Source organism: Oncorhynchus mykiss, chromosome 10 (genome assembly GCF_057628025.1).
Source record: "Oncorhynchus mykiss isolate SJ-2025 chromosome 10, ASM5762802v1, whole genome shotgun sequence".
Taxonomy (NCBI): domain Eukaryota; kingdom Metazoa; phylum Chordata; class Actinopteri; order Salmoniformes; family Salmonidae; genus Oncorhynchus; species Oncorhynchus mykiss.
Genome location: NC_143031.1, coordinates 36310793 through 36327171, shown reverse-complemented (window position 1 = coordinate 36327171; position 16379 = coordinate 36310793). Strand labels below are relative to the sequence as shown.

Sequence of the window (16379 nt, the reverse complement as noted above, 5' to 3'; positions counted from 1 at the left end):
ACAAATCAAAATGTATTTTATATTTGAGATTCTTCAAAGTAGCCACCCTTTGCCTGGATGACAGGAAAATAAATCACTCCACAGAGCTGGGCTTTATGGAAGAGTGGCCAGAAAAAAGCCACTGCTTAAAGAAAAAGGCATGTGGGAGACTATGTCTGGCGCAAACCTAACACTTCTCATCACCCCGAAAATACCATCCCCAGCATCATGCTGTGGGGATGTTTTTCATCAGCAGGGACTGGGAAACTGGTCAGAATTGAAAGAATAATGGTTGGCACTAAATACAGGGAAATTATTGAGGGAAACCTGTTTCAGTCTTCCAGAGATTTGAGACTGGGACAGAGATCACCTTCCAGCAGGACAATGACCCAAAGCATACTGCTAAAGCAACACTCGAGTGGTTTAAGGGGAAACATTTAAATGTCTTGGAAAGGCCTAGTCAAAGCCCAGACCTCAATCCAATTCAGAATCTGTGGTATGACTTAAAGATTGCTATACACCAGCAGGAACCCATCCAACTTGAGGGAGCTGGAGCAGTTTTGCCTTGAAGAATGTGCAAAAATCCCAGTGGCTAGATGTGCCAAGCTTACAGACATACCCCAAGAGACTTGCAGCTATAATTGCTGTAAAAGGTGGCTCTACAAAATATTGCCATAGGGGGGTGGATAGTTATGCATGCTCAAGTTTTCTGTTTTGTTGTTTTATTTCTTGTTTGTTACATAAGAAAACATATTTTGCATCTTCAAAGTGGTAGGCATGTTGTGTAAATCAAATGATACAAACCCCCGCAAAATCGATTTGAATTCCAGGTTGTAAGGCAACAAAATAGGAAAAATGCCAAGGGGGGTGAATACTTTCGCAAGTCACTGTATATGTTGTTATATAGGTGAGGCCAATTTGCATATACTCACATTTATTCCTCTGGGTACACATGTGGAACTGCATGAAAATCATTTTTATTTTTATTTCAAACCATTTTGAAATGTTTATCTCAATGTCACACATTAGCCCCATTGTTTATAGAAAGGACCATATCTCTAAATGGTTTAGTGAAATTTATGTGCATGAATAAAATAAACCCTGAATGAGAGTTGACTAGCAGAGAGTTAATACAAATATTCACTTGAGCAATAAGCAATTTATTGACATGACCAAACATGAGATTTAGACAAGCAATACAAATTATTATTAAAGCTAAGAAAACATTTTATAAATTTTTTCTTCATCTACCGGTATTACATTTAACTGTCTCTCTATTCTGGACAGTACGTTGTTATGAGTGGAAACTGAGTGGAATATGTCAGTATTGTAACGGAAATGGTTAGCATGCCATTAGATAAACACCTCACTCGTATTTTGTCCTTCAGATAGCCTTTAAAGATTAATGACACCAGAACACCACCAGAGAGATATATTCCTTCCTTGGTTTCTAATCTAGCCCCATGAATGACCACTGAAAAAGTTATTCTAAAACATTTTGGACCTGCAATTGGCATGCGGGGCTTCTATTAAACATAGACATTTTTAAATCAATGTCAAGTAATTAAATGACAGACCAGTCAGCAAGATCTACATGTCTGCAGGATGAGGAAGTGAGAAAAGTTGTTCTAAAATTCCATAATGAACGTAGCATTTGTGTGTCAAGTATGTGCAGGTTATGGTAACGTTGAAGCTTAATGGGGGTGGTGATGTAAGAACTGGGGGTGAATGGGAGTGCATGGTTGTTACCAGGGGTGACTGAGCCACTTCACCAGCCCTGAGTTCCTAATGTAAAGCCATTACCCACACAGCCTCATGTCTAATGACATACAGCTGAAAAATAAAAGGATATTAGAAAGCCCTTTTACTGAGCGAGAGGCACTTAGCCCCACAAGAGCACCAATAAAACTTTATGGGCGATTGAGAATGGTGGTGGGGGGGGGGTTTAATGTGCTGTAGCAACATGCCAGAAATCCAGTCTTAAACCCTTTAAGGTACATTAACATTACAATATAACCTAAGAGAATAATATTATAATGACTATCTAGTACAGTGTTTTAGGCAAGCCATATTTCCACACATAGACATATCAATGGCTAAAACAAACTATTTGCCAACAGAGATCTCGGGTGTGCCAATAATCTAATGTTGTGTTTCTATGGTGATACAGCTCTGAAGGAGAAATCCTCAAAAACTATCTGACAGCGCTTTTATTTCTGAGCATCTCCTACAGTAGGACTGGATATATTATTAATGCTTTGGCTTTTTATTATTTCACCAGGTAGGCCAGTTGAGAACAAGTTCTCATTTACAATTGCAACCTGGCCAAGATAAAGCAAATCAGTGCGACAAAAACAACACAGAGTTACACATGGAATAAACAAACGTACAGTCAATAACACAATAGAAAAATCAACCAAACAAGTCGAGCAGGATTTGAAGTGCCAAAGCATCCTGACTTCAGACATCAAAGGAATGGTAGGAGAGTGATTTTAAGAAATATAAAAACTATACACATTGTATTCAAAAGACACAGTTTAAATGTTGAATGACATACAATGATATCAACATTGCTTAATCACAATAAGGTTTTCAGATACCAATTCATAATCAGCCTAGAGCGAGAGAGAGAAACCTCTTGGGCTTCGACCAGCCAGGCACTGGACAACAGCCACAAGATCAGTCTTCTTTCCCTAAGGGCGGTGTCTAGCTAACCTTCCCTCAGATTCATTTTTATGTTAAGGTACTGTTAAAGGATTAGTCCATTAATAAAAGTGATAAACTGCACATCACTGTAATGCAACAAGCTGTCTTGAGTAATGACAGAGTTGAAGTCCTGCTCTCCAATAATTACTGACCACCACTGTTACCATAATGACATGAACAGAATGCTCGGTGTCTAAACTTAGATGGTTTTACGATTGCAGCTCTCCAACCTTGTCATTATGTCCCAATCAAAGGAGCTTCAAAGTCAACATGACATTTAGATTATTTTTCTCACGTGCCTCTAATATTTTTGTTTAAGTTCGTTGTTGTAGTGTAGTTCTATACTGCTTCCCCTACTATTACCCTCAGGTCTGTATGTTTTCATTTCAATATACTGTAGAATGAAACTGTCTCTGCTCTTGTTGGGTGTAATGGGTGTGGGTGAGGGCTATACTGTAGAATGAAACTGTCTCTGCTCTTGTTGGGTATAATGGGTGTGGGTGAGGGCTATACTGTAGAATGAAACTGTCTCTGCTCTTGTTGGGTATAATGGGTGTGGGTGAGGGCTATACTGTAGAATGAAACTGTCTCTGCTCTTGTTGGGTATAATGGGTGTGGGTGAGGGCTATACTGTAGCTGTGGGTTAGAAATAGGGTCAAATCAACCATTATAACAGAGAAAGACATTATTTGTGGTTATTAACTTAAAATAACTTGTTTAAAAATATTTTTGAGAAGAATTGAAGATGCGAAAAAGTATCTGGAAGATACTTCTGTGATGGAAAACCAGGATTAGGTTATTTCCCCTTCTGCCTTAGATCAGGAATCTGGCCTGGAAGCTGCAGGCCACAGGTCACTATTGTGCTATATGAAAAAGGAAAATTAAAAAAGAAATCAAATAAAGAGCTGAGGAAAGTAGAATATGTTGCAGTCACACAAAATGACACTACCTGGAGGTTCATAAAAGTGGCCAGCCACTTGATCAATTCGTTCTTTGATTCACAGCACAGGTACCTAAGAAGATTGCGAGAGGGAAGACGGCGGGGTTAGAGAGGCTATACCTTTACCATGATCCTCAGTGCACTAGTACCTACGGTTTACCCATCTTTAGTTGCTACTAAAGATACTCACCACTGCTGTTTGTCTCGTTCTGCCTGCTCACACACTACAGTCATCCCCCAGCTAGAAGAAGAGGAGGGAACTTACATTGTATTGACAGCTGATATGGAATCAATAGCCAAATGGTTAAGAAAATAGACCAGTAGTCATTGGAGGGTTGCTGGTTGACTCTCACCATGATGGTGGCTGTAGCCTCTTCTTGATGCCATAGTAGACTTTCAGAGCATGGACTTGACATTCCCTCTCAGGCTGAGTACTCTAGTAAAGAGTACAAATGGACAATTGTAGCTATACTGCCACATACTGTAGGTACTTCATACAGTCACAGAATAGGCCTACACATCCTCCTTCCATCCTCTGTTACCTTTACTTCTTTGTAGAGCCTGAGAGAGGTGCCATCAAGTACACAGAGGCGTCTGCTGAAGGTTCTCTTCCCCCTTTGACCCTTCTCATCACTGAACTTAATCATGCTGTTTCTGGACACGTCTACCATGGCCGCTGTGAGAGGGGACATACAACTCTAATTCACTTCACTGTGCTGATTTTCAACCATATCATTAATTAACACGTTGCCTTCCCCCTTCCCCCCCTTCGGATTCCTTTTCTGTTGTCAAAACTATTCTTCACAGAAAGTATCTACAATATGTAATTTATTCAAAAGTGCTCTTGACTGGACTGGAATAATAATATATACATCGGTAATCATGCATTTACCTATGTAGATTAACATGGCCTCCATGTAGCAGTTCCGCTTGACCACCAGGTGACAGTCTTTACCCAGAGAGAAATAGATGGCCAGCGCTCGTTCCTGGTGGTGCAATGGACGCTCTGTTGGGGGAATCAGAGAAGACACATTGTATTTTACCACTAGTTTGCAGTTGGGCATTAGCGTTCATCAGCAATATAAAGATATATAAAGATATCACACTTCATTCAGCTTATACATTTAAAAAGGGACTTGGCAACTGTAACTGAGGTGTTCTAATTACCCATCTCCTGGTTGTCGTTGACCAGGAAGCAGCTCCAATAGTCCCCCTGCTGTGGAGGGATGTTCCCGCGTCTCAGGACCTCACACACTAGCTCCTCGGCACTCACTGCCTGGGAGATCTGAGGGAGAAGAACAGGCAGGGTTAGCGTTAGGAGCGGACAGGGTTAGCGCTAGGAGCGGGCAGGGTTAGCATTAGGAGCGGGCAGGGTTAGCATTAGGAGCGGGCAGGGTTAGCGCTAGGAGCGGGCAGGGTTAGCGTTAGGAGCAGACAGGGTTGGCTTTAGCAAGCAAGTGAATTTATATGATCATCTGGGCGCAAAGCATTGCAGAAGAACACCCCATACTGTCGCATTTGGATTCTAAGGTGAAAGGTGAGAGTGCACATGGAGCTGACCTGAACCAGCAGCTCAGAGCCCTCCTCCTTCCTCTCCAGGTAAATCCCACAGATGGTGAGAGGTGAGGGGGTCCCCTACAGAGCAGATTGAAGAGAAAGACACATCAGGCTAACAGCCATCCTCAATCCAGCAAATAGTAAGAGATAGACAGGTCATGGAAGGATTTAATAATTTCAGTTGGGTGGGAAACAACTGCTGCAAGGGGTTCTGAAAATGTCATCATGCCATAGGTGTATGCTCACCTCCTCGGTGTGTTCTTCCTGTGCTTTGATGACATGAGAGATCATGTCCAGCTGCCTCTGAAGCTGCTCAGCATTCACCTGCCACACAGACAGACACATCCATCCATCCAATTGATCAGAACATTTAATTTGGCTTCTTGTGACAACACAATACATTTCCCTCCATTTATCTATTATAAATCAGTGATGTCATCAGTGTGAGACAGACCCACTCACATTGAAAATATCTTGGTAGTTCTGGATGAGCTCCTCTACCACCTGTCCTGCGCTGTTATCAGTGCCGTCCGTCTGGAAGAGCGTGGGACCAAACACAATGGCCAGGTTGTGCATGTTCATCTGATTCTCATCTGCAAAGCACTGAACGCTTTGGGAACAGAATCAACATATTTGTACAAGAGATTTCTCAACAGCGATGCATGTCTTGAACTTTCAAAGACAAATTAGTCAATTATCTATATATAAAACAATAACAATTCTACAAAAGAGACTAACCAGAATGGAGGGAAGAAACAGAGAGAAAAGAGAAGAGGACAGGCGGACAGAGGTGGAGAGTTGAGGCTAACCAGTAGAGGTGGTTGATGACAGCCCCCAGGGTGGCTCTGTTGACTGGGGGGAGGCTGTGGAGGAGGGCCTTGTACTGGGACACTCTCTCTCTTCTCTCACTGACAGCTGGTGGACAAAAAAGAAAAACACCTACACATTACAGCACAAAACTCCTTGTCATGGGGCTACCAATGATACGACTACCAAGACGAGCAGTGAAAAGCAGTGTTGTGGTCATTGTGGTCCACCTGTATTAGAATGAGGGTAGGCCAGACTCACTAGTGGTATGGAGCCATGGCAGAGAGGCCTGATGGCCATTGAAAACCCCCTCTCCCACTTCCCTGAGGAATCTCTTCAGGACGTTGGCCACATTATCCACCTGGCACACCCCTTCACTCAGACGAACCTGACGGGCGTCATGGCGGAGAGAGAGCAGCAGGGCGGCGATCTTAGAGTTCACACCACACCTCCGATAGATGCCCTCTGACTTCAAACCTGGAAAGGGGGAGGAAAACCCCCCCATAAACAAACACATAACCACTATATCATTAACACAGGCTTACAAAGACACTGATAGAATCGAATAATGGAGCTGGTAAGAGCACATCTTTTGTTAGGTATCTGTCCCAACCGATGCCATGCTAGGTCCACTTACCATGCTGTGTGATGTAGCTAATGCAGCGGTCCACGATGACAGGGACTTCTGTCTCAGTAAGCTGCTGCTGGTCCAGGGGGCCGTCTCCTCTCCCTAAGCCCTGCTGGATGCCACTCAGCCAGCCCTGGTAGTCAGGCCTCCTGTCCCCCTCCAAACGCAGCCTCCTGCCTCTGTCCACCAGCATCACAGCAGCAGCTTCTTGCTCCACGGCTGGGACAGCACATCACATTACATCACACACTGTCTACATCAATTGTCAACCAAAGTAGCTCTATTAAAAAGTAATGTATATGTCACTAACATTCTTGGTCCACCAAAATAAAAACACTTCTCCCTCTGCAGTACTTCCTTAACCTACAGTTAGGGAAAGTATTCAGACCTTTTGACTTTTTCCATATTTTCTTATGTTACAGCCTTATTCTAAAATGTATTAAATAAATGTTTCTCTCAATCTACACACAATAACCCATAATGACAAAGCAAAAAACGTTTACATTTTTAAAGCTATTTTTTTTATTTTTAAATGGAGCTCAGATGCATCCAGTTTCCATTGATCATCCTTGAAATGTTTCTACAACTTGATAAAAGTCGACCTGTGGTAAATTAAATCGATTGGATATGATTTGGAAAGGCACACACCTGTCTATATAAGGCCCCACAGTTGACAGTGCATCTCAGAGCAAAAACCAAGCAATGAGGTCGAAGGAATTGTCCGTTGAGCTCTGAGACAGGATTGTGTCAAGGCACAGATCTGTGGAAGGGTACCAAAACATTTCTGCAGATTTGAAGGTCCCCAAGAACACAGTGGCCTCGATCATTCTTAAATGGATGAAGTTTGGAACCACCAAGACTCTTCCTAGAGCTGGCCGCCCAGGCCAAACTGAGCAATCGGGGAAGAAGGGCCTTGGTCAGAGAGGTGACAAGAAATCAATGGTCACTCTGACAGAGTCCAGAGTTCCTCTGTGGAGATGGGAGAACCTTCCAGAAGGACAACCATCTCTGCAGCACTCCATCAATCAGGCCTTTATGATAGAGTGGCCAGATGGAAGCCACCCCTCAGTAAAAGGCACATGACAGCCCACTTGGAGTTTGCCAAAAGGCACCTAAACACTCTCAAACCATGAGAAACAACATTCTCTGGTCTGATGATACCAAGATGAAATGATTTGGCCTGAATGCCAAGTGTCACGTCTGGAAGAAACCTTGATCATCCCTACAGTGAAGTATGATGGTGGAAACATCATGCTGTGGGGATGTTTTTCAGCGGTAGGGACTGAAAGACTAGTCAGGATCGAGGGAAAGATGAATGGAGCAAAGTACAGAGAGATCCTTAATGAAAACCTGCTCCAGAGCGCTCAGGACCTCAGGCTGGGGCGAAGGTTCACCTTCCAACAGGAAAACGACCCTAAGCACACAACCAAGACAACGCAGGAGTGGCTTCAGGACAAGTCTCTGAATATCCTTGAGTGACTGCGCCAGAGCCCGGACTTGAACGCGATCAAACTTCTCTGGAGAGACCTGAAAATAGCTGTGCACCGATGATCCCCATTCAACTTGACAGAGCTTGAGAGGATCTGCAAAGAAGAATGGGAGAAACTCACCAAATACAGGTGTGCCAAGCTTGTAGCGTCATAACCAGGAAGACTGTAATCGCTGCCAAAGGTGCTTCAGCAAAGTACTGAGTAAAGGGTCTGAATACTTACAGTAACAGTCAAAAGTTTGGACACACCTACTCACACCTACTCACTTAAGGGTTTTTCTTTATTTTCACTTTTTTCTACACTGTAAAAAAATGAAATAACACATATGGAATCACGTAGTAACCAAAAAAAAAGTGTCAACCCAAAAAAATGAGATGGTTTGGGATGAGTTGGACAGCAGAGTGAAGGAAAAGCAGCCAACAAGTGCTCAGCATATGTGGGAACTCTTTCAAGACGGTTGGAAAAGCATTCCAGGTGAAGCTGTTTAAGAGAATGCCAAGAGTGTGCAAAGTTGTCAAGGCAAAGGGTGTCTACTTTGAAGAATCTCAAATATAAAATATATTTTGATTTGTTTAACACTCTTTTGGTTACTACATGATTCCATATGTTTTGTTTCATTGTTTCGATGTCTTTTGATGTATTTTTCAATGTAGAAAATGGTAAAATTAAAGAAAAACCCTGGAATGATTCGGTGTGTCCAAACTTTTGACTGGTACTGTACATAAATGTGATATTTCAGTTTCATTTTTTATACATTTGCAAAAATGTCTAAAAAACTGTTTTTGCTTTGTCATTATGGGGTAATAATTGATGAGGGGAAAAACTATTCAGTCCATTTTAGAATAAGGCTGTAAAGTAACAAAATGTGGAAAAAGTCAAAAGTCAAGGAGTCTGAATACTTTCTGAATGCACCGTATGCCCCACTGTGCCAGATTCAGGTGTTACTCACAGAGCTCCTGTAGTTTTCGCAGGTCGATGTTATCCACTTGGTCTTCTCCGTGGAGGAGGAGGAGCAGTCTGGAGCCCCCCAGGGAGAACCAGCCCAGGCAAGGACAATGGAAGCTCTGGCCCGCAGTGTAGCGCAGCCGGCCCACCCGCTCAAAGGACCAGCCCACCAGGTCCTCTGCTACAGGGGGGACCAGGGCCTGACACACAACAAGACAAGGCAGCAGCTATACATAAAACTACCATTTACCAATCTATCATAATACTAATTTAAATCTAGTTTTAAAGAGGTGTGGTTACCTTGCCAATGACCTTGATCCACTCCCTCACCGTGTCAGGGGAATCCTCTCCAAACAGGTAGACTCTCCCAGAGTCATGGTACAGCTCAAAGGAATGACCATAACTGACTCAGCAGGAAACACAAATAGAATATACAGTGCCTTGCGAAAGTATTCGGCCCCCTTGAACTTTGCGACCTTTTGCCACATTTCAGGCTTCAAACATAAAGATATAAAACTGTATTTTTTTGTGAAGAATCAACAACAAGTGGGACACAATCATTAAGTGGAATGACATTTATTGGATATTTCAAACTTTTTTAACAAATCAAAAACTGAAAAATTGGGCGTGCAAAATTATTCAGCCCCCTTAAGTTAGTACTTTGTAGCGCCACCTTTTGCTGCGATTACAGCTGTAAGTCGCTTGGGGTATGTCTCTATCAGTTTTGCACATCGAGAGACTGACATTTTTTCCCATTCCTCCTTGCAAAACAGCTCGAGCTCAGTGAGGTTGGATGGAGAGCATTTGTGAACAGCAGTTTTCAGTTCTTTCCACAGATTCTCGATTGGATTCAGGTCTGGACTTTGACTTGGCCATTCTAACACCTGGATATGTTTATTTTTGAACCATTCCATTGTAGATTTTGCTTTATGTTTTGGATCATTGTCTTGTTGGAAGACAAATCTCCGTCCCAGTCTCAGGTCTTTTGCAGACTCCATCAGGTTTTCTTCCAGAATGGTCCTGTATTTGGCTCCATCCATCTTCCCATCAATTTTAACCATCTTCCCTGTCCCTGCTGAAGAAAAGCATGCCCAAACCATGATGCTGCCACCACCATGTTTGACAGTGGGGATGGTGTGTTCAGCTGTGTTGCTTTTACGCCAAACATAACATTTTGCATTGTTGCCAAAAAGTTCCATTTTGGTTTCATCTGACCAGAGCACCTTCTTCCACATGTTTGGTGTGTCTCCCAGGTGGCTTGTGGCAAACTTTAAACAACACTTTTTATGGATATCTTTAAGAAATGGCTTTCTTCTTGCCACTCTTCCATAAAGGCCAGATTTGTGCAATATACGACTGATTGTTGTCCTATGGACAGTCTCCCACCTCAGCTGTAGATCTCTGCAGTTTATCCAGAGTGATCATGGGCCTCTTGGCTGCATCTCTGATCAGTCTTCTCCTTGTATGAGCTGAAAGTTTAGAGGGACGGCCAGATCTTGGTAGATTTGCAGTGGTCTGATACTCCTTCCATTTCAATATTATCGCTTGCACAGTGCTCCTTGGGATGTTTAAAGCTTGGGAAATCTTTTTGTATCCCAATCCGGCTTTAAACTTCTTCACAACAGTATCTCGGACCTGCCTGGTGTGTTCCTTGTTCTTCATGATGCTCTCTGCGCTTTTAACGGACCTCTGAGACTATCACAGTGCAGGTGCATTTATACAGAGACTTGATTACACACAGGTGGATTGTATTTATCATCATTAGTCATTTAGGTCAACATTGGATCATTCAGAGATCCTCACTGAACTTCTGGAGAGAGTTTGCTGCACTGAAAGTAAAGGGGCTGAATAATTTTGCACGCCCAATTTTTCAGTTTTTGATTTGTTAAAAAAGTTTGAAATATCCAATAAATGTCGTTCCACTTAATTTTGGATTAAAACACTATCTATCGTGTTGTCTTACCCATGTTTCCCTTGGGGATTGACCACCAGACAAAGGACATCACTCATCTTCATCTGTCCACTCTGGCTGGAGCTCTTCTCACTCTCATAGTAGCTGAAGTTACCTTGATTCAAAGAGCACCAGCGACGACTAAAATCTACATGTTCCAAAATGCTACAATTAGCTTACGGTAACTGAATTTACATTAAAACAATGTCACTTACCAAAAAGGAATATCAAGTTTGAAATGTGCAAGTTGCTCACTAGTTCATCTGAAATTCAGATCTAAAGCATGTCCAAACAATTCACAAAAAATGTAGTTTACAAACAGAATATCAAGAACGACCCACCTCCTTTAGATTTGCGCTCTGTAACTGCTCGTGTTGAGGAGGCAGTCTTAAACAGATAACCAGTGTGTGAGATGGGGAGAGCAGCCTCTAAGATTGTGTGATCTCCAGCCCTTGACCCTGGGAGCTCTGGAGAGAGGAAAAACATATAACACTGATGATGTCACCTCTACTGAACAATGAAATACAACCCATACATTTGTGTTCAACACAACTATATGATTGATGTTACATTGCAGGCATGGATTACAGAGAATTTGATTTGATGAATGAGGCTGGTTTCATTGCTCCTACCTGTGTTGTGGTTGTGAGTGAGGAACTCCACCTGAAGTGTCTGTCCATAGTGCTGGGCCACGGACACAGGGCTGGGCAGCTCTGGATCACCTGTATAACAGTTCACATCTGCTCCACAGAACACCAGCGACAGAGTCTCCAATACATCACCTGTCTGAATGGTGTTGCACAGAGCCTGAGAGATAAGGAAAAGGACAGAGAGGGGAGAGAGAGGAGGAAGCGAGAGAGAGAGAGAGAGTGAGAGATAGAGGGGGAGGTAGAGAGATAATCAAGGAGCAGAGAAGACAAGTCTGAACTTTTGAGAGCAACAGATGGAGAGAGATAGCAAATTAGAGAAAATCTGAGCCTCACTTTGTTGAGGGCTTCCTGTTGGCCAAACAGTGCATGGTAGCAGCGGTATTTCCCCTGGCAGTACTTGGCAGTAACAAAGCGCTGGCGCTCCTCTCTGTCACTTGATGGACAGAGCATCTCACTTGGTGGAATGTTAGCTGCCCAGAAAAGGTTTACTTTGTCGTTACCTAGCAACAGGAACAGCTGGTGAACAGGGAGTGACATTAGAACCTTGACCTGAAAAACGAGTTATTTTATTAACAGGGTGAACAATGACAAAATCTAATTTTCAAAGACAACATACGTGCATAATACAATTATACAAATAAGATAGAAAGCATAGTGTGAGGAACATAAACAGAGGAAGCCAGTCATATGGGTGGTGAGAATGCAATGTTACTAATCCATGTAATCCATGTAGAATACAAATAAGAAACTGTACCTACCTGATTTTCAGTCCACGCCTTTTCATCCATCTTCAGACTGCGGACTTTGGACACACTCTGGCCCAGGCCCATGTGCACCCCTAAACCACAGAGAAGTGGATTAAAGAGAGTTAGATTTCAATATCCTCTACCAGGCACTGTTATCTAACATACCAATGTGATACAATTTTTGTTAACCTGACATATTTGAATATGATCATTATAGAATCTAATCAAAACTTTTGAGTCTTGATCCATTAGTTTACGAGGCTGGACTGACCTCTGGAAATGGTTCTGTACCTGCACAGCATTTGCAGAGGACCACACACAGGTTGACAGAGGCCCAGTCTGGGTGGGGGGCGCCACAATCTGCACAGCGCTGGTTGGCCTCCTCAGACCAGATCTTCTGGGCCACCGCGTTGCTGGACAGAGAGTGACTGACACAGGCCTGCAGGGCCTCAACCCACTGCTCCCTCTGCTGCTCCGACTCGGCCACAAAACTAACCACACAGAACAGAGGTCACAGGGGTTTCACTGTGGGATGTCATTAAAGGGTCAAAGGTCAGTCTCACTCACCTGAATGTCCTGTAGATGGTGGTGAGGTTGAAGGACCGTTTGTCTGTGCCCTTCACAGTACCCAAATTAATCTCAATGGAGGTGATGCCAACACCCTGGCTGTGCTCCTGATGACATGAACATCACAGTTTTTTAACATTTCTTAGCAACTCAAAAATGTAGCTAGTCTTAGCTGTTTGAATGGCAGCCTCATCACATAAATTGTGAATTCACTGACTGGCTATAGCTAGATCATCTATATCCTTATCTGCATGAGTAATCATTATTGATATCAATGTTTATTCCCCAAATATATAAGTGTCTCCTCACAGTATAATTTGTTTAATTTCTGATCCAGAAAATTACTCATAAAAGCCATATCTGTAGCTATGTCATCCTTGAATTGTACAGACAGAATATGACATCTTCATCAAAAAGTAGAAATGACAGACAAAATGTAGTGATAAACAAAAATGTTGTTGAGGCTAATTTAATTAAGCCTAAATTAGCATTATTATTAACTGTTATGATTTATATGGAGACCTTTGCCTGTCAACTTTAAGAATACATAAAGGACTTTCATGCACGTTTAAAAAATATATATTTCAGAACAAATGCATGCACCGTGGATACACACCTCAGCGTTCCTATAGAGGAAAACACTGTCGGCACAGATGACTACATAGAGCTTGGAGCGCAGTCCACTCATCTCCAGGTATCCCTGCTTACTAATGAGCGAGACTCTACTAGCACGCTGTCCACACGTATCACTGAAGTTCATAAGGGACTTCTCCATGCTGTTACAACGCTGCTGAATAGTCTCTTTCAGTACTGACACCCATTCCTCCCTGACGGCTGAAAACACACACACACACACACATCAAATCAAATTGTATTTATCACATGCACCGAATACAACTGGTGTAGACTTTACATCAATAACGCCCACAAATTACTCATATTTCCTCATTGTGACCATTGTTACTTTAGGCTGAACACTTACTGTTGTTCTCAGCACGGAACAAGAAAGTCCTGTTCCTTGTCACCACTTCAAACTTCTGTCCTCCAACATTAAGCACTTTAGTGACAGACAGTATGGCTATGATCCGCTTTGAGTAGACCTCCTGATGAAAAGAAGAGAGGACGAGGAAGAAGAGGAAGGGCTATAATAAGTAAGGTATTAAACAGTAGACAGTGTGATCTGTGAACCTATGTGTGGCTCTATGGAAGACGTCTGGACCTTCTCATTTTGAAAGTATCGAAGGTACTGTGCATCCAACATCACCCAACGCTTCTGGAAAACAAGGGTCCTGCAGATAAAACAGAGATGACTTACACTCTCATGCATACACACACACACATGCATGAACCAACACACAAATGCACACATGCATGTACAAGCACACAAACCCTTCTCTCTTACCCCTGAGGTGGGGTCTTGTGCAGCCAGCCCATCTTGATAACAGGTGAGTGGTGAAAATCAGGGTTGAAGGATTGTGACAGTGTGCAGCCAAGATAGATACTGTCTTCATCAACAGATGTTCTCCTGAGATATTAGACACCCACATAAGCAGCAAGGACATGAATGTTCCCCTTATCTCATCATGTTTGCAATAACAAAAACATGTCGACGAAGGCTTCACACACAAACTCACATGTAAAACAGTTCAACAGAAACACACCTGTTTTCCTCAATGTCCTCGTACTCAGCCTCATCCACACTAAACTGACTGTGGAAACAGTTCTGCATGGCCCGCAATGCATCCTCCTATGGTGCAGAATACAAAATGCAAACAATGGATCAAAATATCATCCTTCACACTTTAATCGCTCTAAACATCTGTAATCACACACAAGAAGAGGAAAATAGTACATTCAAGTAGTACGTACACACCCACACATACAGATGTACAGTATAACTTACATTGTCTGCCATGACATCTGTGTCTGGCCTCTCTTAACTCCAGAACAGCTATACAGGTTAGCTGTGACAAAGAGGTGGAGACAAACAACTGAAGCCAAAGGATTACAGTAAAGGAATCGTTTCTCTGTTATGCCGCGTCACAGGTCCCAATGAAAAAATGTGCCCGGACAGGTTTACCTGATGATACTGAATAAACTGTATTACATACATCACATGTCAGCTAGAGTCGATTGTTTACATTTTACGAAAGACAATGGCTGTTTGACACGTATTACCCCTGCATGTTGACTCTAACCAAATAATCAAACATAAGGTCAGAACTATGAACAAGTGTTGTAACCTCACAACTGCTGGTAAGGAAGTAAATTAATACAGTAACTTTATACAATAACTCAATAATTATTCCCAAAGTCTGAGAATAGTTCAAATAGATTAACTAACGGGTTTGGGTAAGAAATGGGTACTGTAATCTGGCCACCTGTTTGGGATGGTGAGCCCCATCCCTGTGACAATGGCCCTCTCATCACAGCAGCTATAACAGGAAGTGTGCTTAAGAAACTGGCATCAGAGAGACTAATCTTCCTCATGAAACTGCAATAACCCTGAACAAACAGACTTTATTTGACATTTACAGCAGCTTCTCCATGACTCCTAATTCATGTCATGGCACAGGACCACAGGCATAGGAGTAAGGTATAATAATTGACATATTGAGACAGTGCAACTACAGGTGAACCTGTACAGTCTGACCTGTACTGTATCTTCTGTAAATTCTACCGTATATTATAAGGAATATAACTCATTTTAATTCTATGAAGAATACCACTTGTTTTTGAAAGTGCATTCACAACAGTCAATTTTCATCAGAAAATATATGATTATTATAGAAACAGATTTGCGAACACAGCAGGCAGGTAAAGCATAGCAGCAAGGGGCAATCTGTGACCTTACCTGTAGCTCTTAGACTCTTGTAACTCTCTGCTGAACTGCTACCTTTGTACATAAGATGTTGGCGATGCAATGACACATGCTCAGTAATATCAATGTACTGGAGTGATAATATATCCCCAAAAAAGTAATTTTCCTTTGCAATAGTGAAGTTTAGACTCACCAACCTTAATAGTATTCTTCCCTCTTCTCTGGTGAGTGACATGAGAGAGTTGAGAACATTCCTCTCTGTCTAAATTAGGAAATGATGGTACTGTATTGAGGAAGAGGGGGTGTGTGTGTGTGTGAGAGAGAGAGAGAGAGAGAGAGAGAGAGAGAGAAATCAATGTCATACCATAACAATAAATAATAGAGTCATCTTGCGGTCAGTTGGGATAGCTGGCCAGATGTTCCAAAGTCAAAACATTGTGTTTACCAGTAAGCAGTTTGCTAGATTAGCCAGCGATTCCTGGAAGTACTATAATTAATATGGGAAGTATCCTCTCTGATGTTAGCCAAGAGGCGGACTGTGTACTGTGTAACAAAGACTTTGTCAAATGTTTGTTAGATTTTTTGTTGAGTG

General features: G+C 42.3%; 1 protein-coding gene across 2 annotated transcripts; it reads right to left on the bottom strand.

Annotated features, from left to right (window-relative positions):
- Positions 1–3380: 3380 nt before the first annotated feature.
- LOC110533766 (arf-GAP with Rho-GAP domain, ANK repeat and PH domain-containing protein 1) lies at positions 3381–16028 on the bottom strand. 2 transcript variants are annotated; one of them, XM_090186507.1, is made up of 28 exons: positions 14870–16028; positions 14628–14713; positions 14356–14491; positions 14186–14255; positions 13949–14069; positions 13583–13800; positions 12967–13073; positions 12691–12890; positions 12412–12491; positions 11987–12169; positions 11636–11810; positions 11345–11470; positions 11016–11151; positions 9353–9455; positions 9057–9252; positions 6627–6836; positions 6251–6466; positions 5992–6097; positions 5645–5792; positions 5429–5506; positions 5186–5260; positions 4793–4910; positions 4518–4631; positions 4168–4301; positions 3979–4061; positions 3816–3866; positions 3635–3698; positions 3381–3548 (listed from the first exon to the last, which is right to left on the bottom strand). In XM_090186507.1, exons 1-28 carry the CDS (start codon positions 14884–14886, stop codon positions 3504–3506), a joined length of 3396 nt encoding a protein of 1131 aa, XP_090042633.1. In that variant the 5' UTR covers positions 14887–16028; the 3' UTR covers positions 3381–3503. The 2 variants fall into 2 exon arrangements, with proteins under 2 accessions (XP_090042633.1, XP_036846065.2); XM_036990170.2 differs by having other exon boundaries at positions 14369–14491.
- Between the last annotated feature and the right edge of the window lie 351 nt (positions 16029–16379).